At 35.6% G+C, this 14,465-nt stretch overlaps 1 protein-coding gene across 3 annotated transcripts; it reads right to left on the bottom strand.

Annotated features, from left to right (window-relative positions):
* Positions 1–933: 933 nt before the first annotated feature.
* LOC119074618 (prenylcysteine oxidase 1-like) lies at positions 934–3,425 on the bottom strand. Of its 3 annotated transcripts, none has more exons than XM_037180879.1 (5): positions 3,301–3,425; positions 2,598–2,722; positions 2,321–2,530; positions 2,081–2,258; positions 934–2,020 (listed from the first exon to the last, which is right to left on the bottom strand). In XM_037180879.1, the coding sequence occupies exons 2-5, from the start codon at positions 2,683–2,685 to the stop codon at positions 1,078–1,080; spliced, it is 1,419 nt and encodes a 472-aa protein (XP_037036774.1). In that variant the 5' UTR covers positions 2,686–2,722; positions 3,301–3,425; the 3' UTR covers positions 934–1,077. The 3 variants fall into 3 exon arrangements, with proteins under 3 accessions (XP_037036774.1, XP_037036776.1, XP_037036775.1); XM_037180881.1 differs by lacking the exon at positions 3,301–3,425 and adding an exon at positions 3,172–3,264; XM_037180880.1 differs by lacking the exon at positions 3,301–3,425 and adding an exon at positions 3,157–3,258.
* Positions 3,426–14,465: the final 11,040 nt, after the last annotated feature.

Here is a 14,465-nt window from a genome sequence, read left to right as displayed (position 1 = left end):
ATTCAGTCAATATCAATCGGAGTGTTTAGCGATTTAGCCAGGGAGTTGTTTCATGATGTCAAACTTTGCTTTGTTGAATAAAAGAGCGTACGTATCTAACGGAGTATGATAAAATAATTACTTCCAATTTTCGTGTGAGGTTTGTTGATCCGAGGCGACGTCGAGGTCAACAACAACACGAAATCGTGGCTTTTCGTTTTGTTATGGATATTACTTGTTGTTTGGCTACTAAACCACTCTTCTTTTCTCTGGTGATATAATAAACCACTTTCGACCCTACGAAACAAAAAAAAAGATTTATTTGGGTGAATGTGATAGATACATATCCCACCGATACGTATAATCTATTATTATCCTGTGTGGATAATATTTCGAAACTTTATTTTATTTGCTATACATGAAACTTACGCTTTTCAACTCATGTACCATGTAAGATACTACGACTTTGGTTCGGAAGTCATTGTAGCATGAGGTCTAATGTTATTATTATGTCCAAGTGACAATGCATTTTAGTTCAAAATTACTGAAAGTCCTGCAGCTATAACCTTGACCTAGCCCTGATGAGAATGATGACATCACGTGACGAAATTCAGTGGGTAACGAGGAATTTCGCGCCGGCGTGATTCACAGTAGAAAATTTTCCTTTTACGAAAGTCATATTGTGAATGACGCCGGAGCGAAATTCTTACTCTATGATAGGAGTTTCGCGCCGTATGGGGCGCGAAATTCCTAGTAGCCAATAGCCATTCAGTGAAAGAAAACTGTCAACTCAACGTTAACTCAACCGCGTTATAAAGACTTAGGCGGTAGATCGAATTCAGTAAGATTTGTAGCCAAATGCACTAGATTTCCATAGCATACAGTGGTCTTGCAGGAGTGAGAGTTTACATAAATATCCGAAAAGTTGACTGACACGTCACGTAAAAGAAATGGTCTAATTTAACAACGTAGCCTTTATTTATCACACAACAATCCAAAGGTTAACATAGCTCCTGAAGAAAGCACTAGCCAAATCAAATACTTTTAAGCAAAGCGACTGAAATTCCTTGACTTACTTACAGCATCAAAAAACTATTGTCATAATTCCATATGGGGTCCTTTCGTCGCCGGAGGAACTTCGATTTTGCCACTATTCTGTCTGATCAGCAGCGCAACATTCTTGGCTCCTATGCAACTCATTTCCATCGCACTAGCAGCCCACTCGATTGCGTTAATGTGATAGAGTCGCGGTGCTAACGTAAACGATCTGGCCTGATATGGTAAAACATATCGTGGATATGCCAACCAGTCAACCACTTTTACCTCAGTATGATTTTCAAATAGCTCCTCGATTTCGTTGTCGGTTAATGGTTTCTTGGAAAATACCTTCCATACATTGTGACCCATTTGACCGTCGATTGCCTGTATGTTACCGATCGAATTGAAGAAATCGTCGTCATTCGTATTGAGTATAATCGCTGAACTGCCATCAGCAAACTCTGGGAATTTGCTTTTCTTCAATGTTCCTACAACGAGCGTGCTAACCGTTCGATGGTATTCGCCGAGTCCAGCAATTGGTACTGTGAAATTGTTAAATTGCAATGGAATCCGTTGATTTTGTGACAGTGGTGTGGCAATAACAACATAATCGTAAGTATCACTAGCTGTCGTTGTGGACAACGTATATTTGGTTTGATTGTTGACCACCGATGTTACGTAGTCTTCGATCAGTTTAGCCTTTGATTCTACTAATAATCGTTCAGGTACTCGACGATTACCTTCGTGCACGTTCCACAATTTTCCACTCATTCCAGCCATTGATACAGAGCCAACAAATTCATGGACATTAATGGTTTGACCGTAGTTACACCGTAAGGACGCCTGTACCAATTCATTCACAATACTCTCCGATAATCCTTCGTCATTTACGAACGCATCGTGTACGGTAACATTCAAATAATTGGGGAAAGTCGGATCCATTGCTGCCAACAAATCATGAACGTTTTCGAATGTGTGACCTTCTTTCTGTAAATCGTAGATCCTGAAATTTAACGAGATTCAATTTTGGGACTAGAAGTCTTTCACTTCTTGTGAAAAAAACCTGTCAAATTTGTCCAGCATTTTTTCGACGAAGCTCTGCAATCTTATCGTATCGAATCCATAGCGCCACAGCATTTTTATTATGTTCATGAAGGAGTAATCACTTTCAACGAAATAAAACGTCTTTCCATTGTACAATCCAAGGCGTGCATCTGGTGGAAGCGAACGGCGTTCAAGACCTTCGGAAAAGGGGAGATGAGAATACATTTGGGAGAGACATCAACATCACAATGGCAATTACCCAGGTCCCTAACAAAGTCCGACATATACCTATTCCGTTCGTGTATAATCGAACCACCAGTTTCGTATTCCTTCTTATCGCCCATTGTAGCCGTGGCAAGCCGACCACCAATTTCGCTTCCTTCATAGATGTGAATATCCGCTTCCTCTTCAAACATTTCATTCAGATAATATGCACATGATGTCCCGCCAATGCCTCCACCAATTATTGCTGAAACGAAATATTAGCTTTTATGGGTGGACTGGCCAAGGAACTGGAATATATAGCCACTACAAACCTATTTTTACATTGTCCTGTTGTGAATATGCTACCTGACTGAGTATTATGGCAGCCACAACAAGTTTGCTTACATACGAGCGAAACATTGTATGAATGAAGGCTCTCTACCAATGAAATTGTTCTCTGTAATTTCAGAAGAAAAGCGAAATTGAATTTACAGCATTATCGACAGTGAGTCGGGCAATAAGTTTTTTGATCAAAGGTTCTTTCGTCCCTGGTAAAATTTCGTACGATTGCGTGCAGTGTACCACTAAAATGAGTGAATTGAAGACCGTAAGTGATTTTCGTTTTCTATTACAAGTAACAATTGAAGTATCTTTCAGGGAGAAATGCGTGTAACTACTCCGCCCGTATAAACAAGTGTAAGCAACTTTGCTTGTATGAATGGACCAGCTGAAAAACACCTGAAGCAAATTTCGATCCAAATTACGCTGACGTCCACTGTAATGTGAGTTCGCTGAATTTTGGTTCTCAATTTTATTTATTTTGAAAGAGGCCACACGGAGATAACTGTTTCTTTGTTTTTAAGTGCACTTTTGCTTATCACTCATACGAACCTACTCTTACTTGACCTTGCGTAAAACAAAAACAATGGAGTGACCGGTATTACGATGTAAAAGATTCAATTTTCAAAGACGTATCTAAAGTAAATCTCATGCTATCGATGGCTATCAATCTGCACACACTTTGTTCAGACTTACAATTCACCAAACAATTGAAAACATCTGTTCCTTTATCAACTAAAAATATTTTTCTTATTCTTTCATGTGCTATACGTTTTCGTTTTACCAAATGTCACTGATCATAACAAAAAAGAAGAAGAAAAGCCAGATCCGAAGTAGTATCAAAGAAGTTGCTGTCATTCACCGCTTCATCAAGCTAAGGGTGGTAAATCATTTAAAATATTTTTAGATAACTAAATTTAGGGAGCAAAATAGTTAGTGAATATCGAACGACAAAACATTATTTAAACAAAATTAACATTTTTTAAGACACTAACACAGAGAAAAATCCTGGATTAGATTTAAATCTTTTTCGGATTACATATAGGACCAAATTTATTTTTGGATTGAAATCTAATTTTTCGAAAGATTACTTGCATTTAATCTTTCGAAAATAATCTGTCGACGGATTAGATCGAAATCTTCCTAGAGATTTCAATTTTTTTTATTTTGAAATTAAAAAAAAATTTCCAACATTTATTTGAATATTGAGTCAGATTTACTTGTTTTATTTATTCTGAAATTGGAAATTTTATTTATTTAGTTGAAATTAAATGTTTTTTTTTACTTACTTTGATTAGGATTTGAACTCGTTCACCTCGGTAACTCCGTATCTCCCGTCCTGTACTTTACCACTGAGCTATTGGGTTCTTAATCTTAGCAAGATTCTTTTGCGAACCGTTGTTGCGGAGATTTTGCTCTTTCAAAGATTAAAAAATAATCTTCTGAACGAAACCTTTGTACCAACTGAGGTAACCATCATTGTAAACGAGTTCAAATCCTAATCGAAGGCAACATTTTTTTTTTAATTGAGTTACAAACAATTTTTTTTTTATTTTTTATCGATGGAGAACCTAATTATAAGACACTTTGTCTCGTATCATATGTCAAAAAAAGTTAAAACTTTTTTTATAAATCATTTTGAAAGTCACTGAAAACACGAAAATTCGAATCGAAATACAAAATTTTTTGATGACATACTGTATTTCTATTCGAATTTTCGTGTTTTCAGTGACTTTCGATTTATAAAAAAAGTTTTAACTTTTTTTGGCATATGATACGAGACAAAGTGTCTTATAATTAGGTTCTCCATCGATAAAAAATAAAAAAAAATTGTTTGTAACTCAATTTTCCAATTATTTAATAAACGGTTATCATACTTCATAAATCTATATGAGCATAGATAAGGAAGTTGAGCCTTACAAAACTATTGAAAAGTGCCATAAGCGTATGGAAAATATTATAATAAAACGGTATTTTGCACCCATATTTAATTGTACCATTTGCATGGAAGAATTATTTACTTTTTCAACGATTTTCTTAACTCGGATATCAATATCCTTTAAGAAAGGCAAAAAAAAAATCTCAAACATTTGTGTACTGTGATTTTTACTTTTGAATCGCTATCAGATGACTAAAAATTACACATGGCAGTAGCTTCTAATCATAAACTCTAGATACCATAACAACGAACTTTAAACAAAAACAAAACATTTTCGTGGGAAATTCTTTACTTTTCATTGCTACTATCAATTTTAGCCATTTTAACCCGAAACGCAATCTATTGAAAGATTTAATAATTGTAATCTTTGAAAAAAGATTGAAAAGAAATCTTTCGAAATATTTAAAATATTCGTAATCTTTCTGTAGATTAAACATTTAATCCGACTTTTTTCTCTGTGTAGCTTTCGGATATGTACACATACTCAGTAGTATAACAATCAATCAAAAACCCTTAAAGGGTGAAGGTGACGCAAGTCCTTGTGTATTAACTTATAAATTAACTGATATCGTTGAGGGTGACATATTCTGCGCCTGTACGCAAAAATTTTATCAACAAAATATTGACCCAAAAAATCTTAGAAAGAAAATTGAAAAAAAAAAATTGCGTCACAAGTGGCAGAGGTTGTCCAGAGGATGTGTTTATCAAGCTTTCGAATATTTAACGGACATTACGTCAATCACAGCGTAGAAAAATATTTAGAATTTGTACACTACGATTCAGTTTAGCTTTACAATTTACAACTTTTAAAAATAAACACATGGTTTGTTATGGGAGCCCATAAGAGTCCATGAAGTTAGTTGCTATAAAGGACCTTCATCCTCCAGGAACAATGGTCAGTTGGTATTCGAACACATTAGTATTGTAACTATAATTCGATGAAAAAGTGAACCGAAAAATACATTTCAACGCTTCATTATATGAAAATGACGCTACGTTAGAAAGATCTCCGCACTTTCCATTTTGAATTTCGACCGCACCTACGGCGTGAATATAAGTGAAGAATAATTAAATAAGAAAGAAATTTTAATTAATTTTTTAGAACTAAATAAGTATAATAAAGTGTTTGAAAATTTAACTATATGAGAAAAAATTTCCAAATGATTCATTGGTGATTCCCTTGAGCGTAAGTCATGGGTCTTACAAAAGAAAATACACCGTACGTAACACGTTCAATATGATTATGATTAAAAATGGAAATATGGAAATATGATTTTAAAAAAACGTTAAATGTAACAATTTTGTGCTCTTTTTTGAGTAAATCTCAACGGATTTTCAAAAACTTTTTTTCATTCGATGAAGTATTGTAATCCCCGCCCCTACAAAAATCCAAGGTGTAAGAACAAATAAATTAGGCCAAAATTTAAGAATCCAAGAACGAAGAAATAAAGGCCAATAAAAATATGTATACCAGCAACAGCAATTGATCCATCCATCCATCTAGCTTCGTGTACTTTGTCCGTCCACACATTCTATCTATTTGTTGTCAATTAATATGAAATTGTGTTTAGTTGTCAATAATTGACGTATTTGCAAAGGTACATCCGAATGCTTATTGAAATGGTCGTCGATTCAAGTTAAACTAGATCATCCATAAAAAGTTGAGTAAATGTTGACTTTCAAATATCTAATATTTCAAAAGACCGACTCGAAGGCAGTGCCATCGCTGATTTTTGCGGTAGTGACGATAACAATTTCCACAATCTTTTTTTTGCCTCCTAATTTCGAGGATGGTAAATATAATGTGAAAGCAAGAGCACACTCCCATTTACCGATTTTCCTGTCCAGCAAATTTTCAACAAAGTTGTATTAACCTGTTACAGACGACCAGCACATCTTCTTCTTCTTCTTTTTCAGCCTGTTTGTGCATGTCTCTGTTCCACAAATTTGGTAGTCAGTAGTTTTGGTAGTATGTGTCTGTTATAGTTTTGGTTGTTTGTAGCTTTAATAGTTTTGGTAGCTGGTAGTTGGATTGATATTAAAAATTGCAAAGCCACTATGAACAAATCAACATTAGGCAAATAATAATTTTATCGCATACGTGGTGTGATTCCCCGAAAAAATTATTCACCTAGGATATATAAACAAACTTTATACTTCTGTAAATTGTCAAAGTGTCATTCGCATATTCTTTTTTATCGCATAAGCGAAAACGAGACAACAAGATATGCGAATGACACTTTGACAATTTACAGAAGTATAATGTTTGTTTATATATCGGCAAGCCTCGACCGCTTTGTCATACGTGCATAATATTTAATATGTTATCTGATAACCGATAGCTCACAGTTGCAATTCGAAAATTTGGTAGTTGGTAGCTGACTACCAAGATCATTGTCGACTACCGAACGAGATTTTCCACAGAGATGTTTACTATTCGAGATATAAGCACTTACTGGCGAAATGATTCTACCTGCTTACCTATTTAAAGCTTGAGATTTTTGGTAGCTGACCAAACTGGTAGTTAATACCAAATTGGTAGTTGACTACCAGGTTGGCAGATAGAGCTGCACACCGACTGATGAAATTATTCAGGCTACTTGCTATTTATAATTCGATAATTTGGTAGTTAACTACCAAACGGGTAGTTGAATACCAACTTGGTAGTTGACTACCAAACTGATAGAAAGGTGGTAGAGAGGTGTTTACTGTTCAACAGCTGGATATCGACTGATGAAACTATTCTTCCTGCTACGTATTTGGTAGCTCCAGAAAAAAGACCTCACCAGACTTCTCGCCGGTATATTCTTGTTTTGCTTTACCTTATATATTATATATTCTATTCGCGCGTTCATTGCATTATTTACGTCGAAATATTACATTCAACAGGAAACAGTCGAAGAATGTATGATTGTGATATATACTCTGTAAAAATGATTTTTCGGTATCATTGTGTGCGTTCGCATTAGTTGAAATGGAAAGCAAGCAAAAAAAGTTTCAAATTTGGGCCTTTGGACTAAGGCCGCTACTCGGCCCTAAGTGTTTTTTGCACATAAATCGAGTAAATCTCATCCGATTTTGCTAGATTTAGTTTTTTATGGAATCTAATTGAATACCGAAAAGAACGTGGCGAAAAAAGTTTCAAATTTGGGCCCTTGGACTAAGGCCGCTACTCGGCCCTAAGTGTTTTTTGCACATAAATCGAGTAAATCTCATCCGATTTTTCTAGTTTTTGTTTCATTTGAGAGATAATTGAATGCCGAATAGAATGATGGCGAAAAAAGTTTCAAATTTGGTCCCTTGGACTAAGGCCGCTACTCGGCCCTAAGTGTTTTTTGCACATAAATCGAGTAAATCTCATCCGATTTTGCTAGATTTTGTTTCATTTGAGAGATAATTGAATGCCGAATTGAATGATGGCAAAAAAAGTTTCAAATTTGGGCCTTTGGACTAAGGCCGCTACTCGGCCCTAAGTGTTTTTTGCACATAAATCGAGTAAATCTCATCCGATTTTGCTAGATTTAGTTTTTTATGGAATCTAATTGAATACCGAAAAGAACGTGGCGAAAAAAGTTTCAAATTTGGGCCCTTGGACTAAGGCCGCTACTCTGCCCTAAGTGTTTTTTGCACATAAATCGAGTAAATCTTATCCGATTTTACTAGATTTAGTTTTTTATGGAAGGTAATTGAATACCGAAAAGAACGTGGCGAAAAAAGTTTCAAATTTGGGCCCTTGGACTAAGGCCGCTATTGGGCCCTAAGTGTTTTTTGCACATAAATCGAGTAAATCTCATCCGATTTTGCTAGTTTTGGTTTCATTTGAGAGATAATTGAATACCCAATAGAAAATAATATCGTAAATTGTTGGTTTTATTTGAGAGGTACTTCGTACGGGCTTTCGTAATTGCGCTATGCGCAATTTTAAAAATGAACACTTTCAGTAAATTTGACCATGCCCAACTTGACTTGCATTTTGGTAACAGACGCATTAGAGGGTTGTAGACGTATTAGGGTTCCGGGCGTATTACGGCTACGGACGTATTATGGTTACGAACGAAATAGGATTACGGGTCGTACGGGGCTAAGTCGCAGCAAACGCTCCGACTGTTCTGATGCCTTGTTTACGTTGCGCTTTAGCAACGGACTACACAAACTCTCACGTGATCAAAACCGCTTAACAGAACAAAATTTGCTCTTCCCGTACCACTACTACTAACACTGTTTCGGCCTCAGAGCTCGGTGGTGGCCATCTTCAGTTGCTCCACCGGCTCTTTCAGAACCTTGGTATGAGCAGCGATGTTCTTTTTTTGTGTTGACAATATTACGCCTCCTGTCACCGTTTTGGTGTTCGAATAGCTATTGCACTAGTGCGCAAAAGTATATATATGAAAATCCATTTACACACTACTTTGATCGCACTACTGTACATAAAGTGAATAATTTGTGATTGCGATGTCTTTTTGTGTGTTGCACCCTTTTTTGGGTGTGTAAAAATAAAATGAAGTATAAAATTTGTGTTTTTCGTGTGATGTCGATATAGATTAAGGAACTAGTTTATGTATTGTCCGTTAGTACAGGAGTGGATCGCCACCGGTATCTGCTGGGTTTTGATTATAGTTTTCTACTCGTTGCCACACGTTATTGACAATTTCAAAATATTTTAATTTGGAGGTTGCGCGGATCGCTTGATGAAAAAGGACTTCACCTAGCACAAATTAAAGACCTTGGACATACGTTTGACATTGCAATGTGGGCAACATAGATAAACTTAATTTCAAAGCCCACCGAAACCCCAGCTTCCATCTACATAAGATACACATACCGAACGAGCCAATCATAATCTATTAATTTAAAAGTAAAAAGTGCGGCATGGCAACTCCATTACAAAAAAAAAATCAAGTTTGGTTGCTAGAGAGGGTATTGTTTGTACAAACCCAACCTGTAAAATATCAGATATCAGAACAATTGTTGGTGAAATGATACGTTTAAGTTATGTAATATTTAAAATGGGAACGAAGCGTAAATTTAATATTTTAAACTTTTCTTTAGTAATTTTTCGTATCGTTTGCTCCATATTATAATTGTAAACATTTCCTGCACCTTCAAGTTGTCAACGATAACATTAAGTTCTTACTGCCATTGAATTTCTTTCAATCCGAACTAAGCCTTCATATAAATAAATTGATTTGAAAAATAAAACGAACTTTAAAAATTTTGTCTTTTATCCTATAGACTTACGAGCTTTACGAATTTTCATTTAAATGCATAAAATCTATGTGCTTCTACTTATTGCTGGTTTCTGGATTTTGTGGGTTGACTGTCAAGGTGGTGGTGGAGGTGGTGGAGGCGGCGGCAGTCATGGCAGCGGAAGTAGTGGTAAAATAATAATTTTCTTCCCTGAGTTTTCTTGATTGCATGAATTAATTTAAAAAAAGGTTGGCCAAAAGAACACTGAAAGAGAAACTCTGTAGGACCTACGAAAATATGTGTAGGTCCTACCAAACTGTTGGGTTGATTTGGAATGAACAATGCTATTCTGTTGATTTGACAAATTTTTTGGTATGTTGGATACTAAAAATAAATTCAACAGTGAAATTGGTAATCCTTGTGTTTGTGATTTTATTTGCAATCATTACAAGACCAGGTTTTGAAGACCTTTGTAATCATTACAAGATGTTTGTAAACAAAATCGTAATCTTTAGAAAATCTTCACAACAGTCACCCATTTGCTTCCATGCTGATGGTTACAAAGATGCCAACCATATGCTGAACACATTTGCAGAACGAATATAGAACGATATCTCCAAGCACTGTTTCGATCCTGGAAGACTTAGTGCAAGTGCAATGCAAATGCTAACAGAGTACAAAAATTGCCAACATTCGCCACGTCCCACCAGGCAGTGATCTAAAGATTTAGAGAATTATTAAAAATATGTTGTAGCACATTAATTTGTAACATAATACAAAATTTTTTGTATTGTTGCCAGCAATATGTACATATGGCGATTAACTTGGGACTGTTATGAAGATTTTGTAAATCATATTCCAAATAATTTGTAAAATGAAAGCAAAATAAAATGATCGATTCTGGTTTTTTACAATCGAAATTCAATTGTCAAAAACCAGACTCGATCATTTTATTTTGCTTTCATTTTAATAATTACAAACTCGAGTTGGAGTTAGTAAAAATTAATTATAAGAAGAAACAAAGGTAAAATCCAAAAATTTACAGTCATTACTAAAATTAACCAACGAAAATGGTATCAGATACAATTTGTATCATACAAATACTTACAGAAACAAAAATTTGTAAGATCAACAGTTTCATTATATAAATTTTAGTAAACTTAACAATCTGTAACAATACCTGCCATTTTGGTACTTTCTACCAATAATTTGCTGATTTCTGGTTTACCAATTCCAAACCAAAATCAACAAGGCAGACTTCGTAACTAGAGGTGTGCGCCGATCTTAAAATAGTCGGCGGCGGTGCGCCGACTGGTAAGGGATCGGCGGCGGCGCACCGAAAGAAATTTATAGTCGGCGGCGGTGCGCCGATCGGCGCGCCGATAAATTTACAAAAAATCTAAACTTTCGAAAATAATGCAAAAACATTTGAAAAAGCGTGCGCAATCCTTTTTCCGAACACTGAATTCTTACTATCTTGCGATCTGAAGTATCAACTACTTATACAAGGGGAATCAACTGAGACGTATCTCACCTTTTATATTTTGAATGTACAATTACTGACCTATTATCTTAAAAACATCTAATTTAATGAATCCAAGAATGATTAGTGAGTTTGCGTAAATGACACATAAGCTATAAGTCAACTTATAAGTTGGAAATTTTAAGTCACATCGTCATACTAGATGTTTTGCAGGTTTCTTATTTCTAACTTATAATTTATGTCATTTACGCAAACTCACTACTATTATCTTTCGATTTATGCAATAACCGTTCCCGTTGCCTTTAGTCCATCTTCGATGTAGGAGTGAGATCGTAGTAGAAAGTTTTCGCAAATAAGAGAATTAGATAAACTTAAATTTATAAGTAATAAGTGTATAGACTACGGTGTTACTGCCAGCTACAATGTGCAGATGGCACCAGCTTGTTCATCACAGATGACACGTCAAATATAAACCAACGTCACGCTGAATTCACGACCCATAAGCGATTCATTCGGAAATTTCTATTGAACAAATCGTCGATCACGCAGCGAGCCGTACTTAATAGTTCTTTCGTATCGAATCATAGCCGGAGAATTCCGTCTGTAAAGTAGATTATGTGTCGCATAGTTGTCAAAGTGTAGTCAACCACAATATGTAAGTTTTCATAGTTTAGCTGTGTACTGTGTACATAACCTAATTTCGTGGAATTCAGAATTTGTAGCTTTACATCAAGTACATCACTACAATAAATCGTTTCGTATCATGACCGCTCGATTGCTTACTCAATTCCTCTGATTACATCCCGATTAGCAAGACACAAAATCGACAGTCCCTTCCCCGTGGAATCAACATACGGTAATAAGGTTTTATTTCCCAAATTTTATACATAAAGCAGCTAAAAATTGAAAATAAAGATATCCGTGTCTCGTCTTTTGACGAAAAAACTTGAAACCGGAAAGATTTTCCACTTTATAAATTCCTGAAGCATGTGATTTGCGCCATTTTCCACCCAAATTCTACATAAGGTCTTGAGTTTGCCACTTTACAATTACAGTAGTATTCACCCAGTTTTGACTGATGCACTGAATTTTGTTCTCTTTCTTCTTCCTCTTATCTGCATCAACAGGCAATAAGAGAAACGTCGTCTGCCGTATGCCGCGCTCCATTCCATTGCACAGGAGATAGAGTAACGTACCCAAGGGTTCACGTTAAGTGAGGATACAGAAAAGACAAATGTTGTTTCGACCTCGGGTATCGATGGCGGTCCCAGGCCAGCGTGATCTGACCATCCTCAGTTGTATGTTTTAACAAAAAACTCCTTTCTACGCATATAGAAACATAGCAGCATATAGAAACCTGACTTATAAATTAAGAAAGATAAACATTTGCTAAAACCTTGTACTCAGGCGCACACTTTTGTATAGATTTTTCAATTTAAGTTTATATTGCCGCCCATTAAAATGGCTGAAAGCACTAAACGTATAAAATTTCGGCGCGACGAAAATACAATCGGCGGCGGCGGTGGCGTGAGCTATAATTTTTCGGCGGCGGCGCGCCGAAAATTTAGCAAAAAATCGGCGGCGCGCCGGCGTAAAATCGGCGGTGCACACCTCTATTCGTAACTCAAAATTTTCAGCGAAGTCCTTTTTCTTTACGAAGAAAGATACAATGAATGTATAGTTTCATTGAAAAGATATACGTCAGCAGAATTATTTGATCCACAATGATTATGGTATTAATGAAATTGGTATGATCAAGCTTCATTTTTTCGTCACACAGGTTCAGGTTGTTCAACCGAAGCATGCCGAGATATGGATCGTCGTTTAAAGTTTGTTTTGTTTGGAGCCGCTTGTCTCGTCGTTCTAGGATATTTCCTACACACATGTATGGAAGGCAGTCCGTCTGTGGACAATGAAACATTTGTAAGTTCGAATCCTGATCAAGATCCGGAATGTGGGCAAAATCAAGTTTCAATGCTCAACCTTACGAAAAGCGATCACATTAATATCTTCAAAAACGGTACGTGGTCGAGCCATTACTATCAGTATAGAAAATGGCATGGTCCATTCGAATTAACATTGTCGTTTGATCCCCAATCAAGACAATTGAAAGGTTGGGGCTGGGATAATATCGGAAAGTTTTCTATTATTGGCCACTATTCGTATGAAACCCTTCGAATGGGTATAACAAAAACGTACGTTAAGAATACTGGTGATAGAAAACAAAATTTGGGTCACTCTGTGACTATTCAATTGACTGGAAACGCACGAACTGGATTATTCACAGGTAAATGGTATGTTCAAACAAGTAAATACGAGGGAGAAGCTGAATTTGAACTACAGCTTGTTAGAGAGTGTGCATATTATGAAAATGTATGAGTGCTGCCACTGTGAACGTGAACGCTTTTCTGTATATTCCAAAATCAGCTTTCGTAAATAAATGTCAAAATGTCACGCTGTTACAGTCTTTTTTACTTTATGGAGCTTGTTGCCGATCCTGATGATGACTTAAGTTCGGACTCGTAGGATCAACATCGCAGTATACACATCGACTCCAAATGATGTTGCATGCGAAAATTTTATAAAAATGAGCTTTAAGTACGAAACACAATTTAGAGCAATGGACCCCTTTGCAAATTTGTAGCCTATACATTTAGGCGGAAAATTATTTGTTTTTCGATGATTTCTCTGAACCAATTTTTTTTTTTTTTTTTGAAAAAATAAAACCATTAAAACACACAAAGATGTGTTACTTTTAAATAAAAAAGTGGTTTGTGGGTGATAACTTATCCCACTTAGAGAAACCTTTGCAGATTGTGTAAATTTATGTAATCTGCACAGACTTCTCTAAGTGTAAATTTTCTTTATTAAAAGCGAAAAAAAAGGCTCCAAGTGGGTTAAGTTATGTATTACAATCCAATTTTTCCTTTAAAAGTTATAGTAGCTCTTTTGAATTGTTTAATGCAAACTAGAGTTACGCAGGTCATGTAAAACAGAACTTTTTTTAAGATGAAATAAATTAAAAGAAATGAAATGAAGTAACATACTTTTGCATGCGTTATTGGTTTAATTTTTTCAAAAAAAAAAGATTTTTGTTCAGAGAATACATCAAAAAACGAATAATCTTCCGCCTGGTAGGCTACAAAAAATTTGCTCTTAATTCACGCCAAAAGTGTGCCTAAAATTTTAATTTCAAGTGAACGAGTCGATAAAAAAGTGAACCCAAAAATACCTTTCAACGCTTCTTGTATG

This window comes from Bradysia coprophila, unplaced genomic scaffold (assembly GCF_014529535.1).
Source record: "Bradysia coprophila strain Holo2 unplaced genomic scaffold, BU_Bcop_v1 contig_151, whole genome shotgun sequence".
Lineage (NCBI taxonomy): Eukaryota > Metazoa > Arthropoda > Insecta > Diptera > Sciaridae > Bradysia > Bradysia coprophila.
The sequence above is the reverse complement of the archived record's forward strand: the minus strand, read 5'-3'. Positions and strand labels throughout refer to the sequence as shown.

What these genes read in the sequence shown, in the direction of transcription:
- LOC119074618 (XM_037180879.1), bottom strand. Translation starts at nt 2,685, where the DNA reads ATGTTTCGCTCGTATGTAAGCAAACTTGTTGTGGCTGCCATAATACTC. An exon ending in ACAGGACAATGTAAAAATAG is followed by an intron (nt 2,531 to 2,597) that starts GTTTGTAGTGGC and finishes ATTTCGTTTCAG; the next exon opens with CAATAATTGGTGGAGGCATT. An exon ending in ATGCTGGACAAATTTGACAG is followed by an intron (nt 2,021 to 2,080) that starts GTTTTTTTCACA and finishes GTTAAATTTCAG; the next exon opens with GATCTACGATTTACAGAAAG.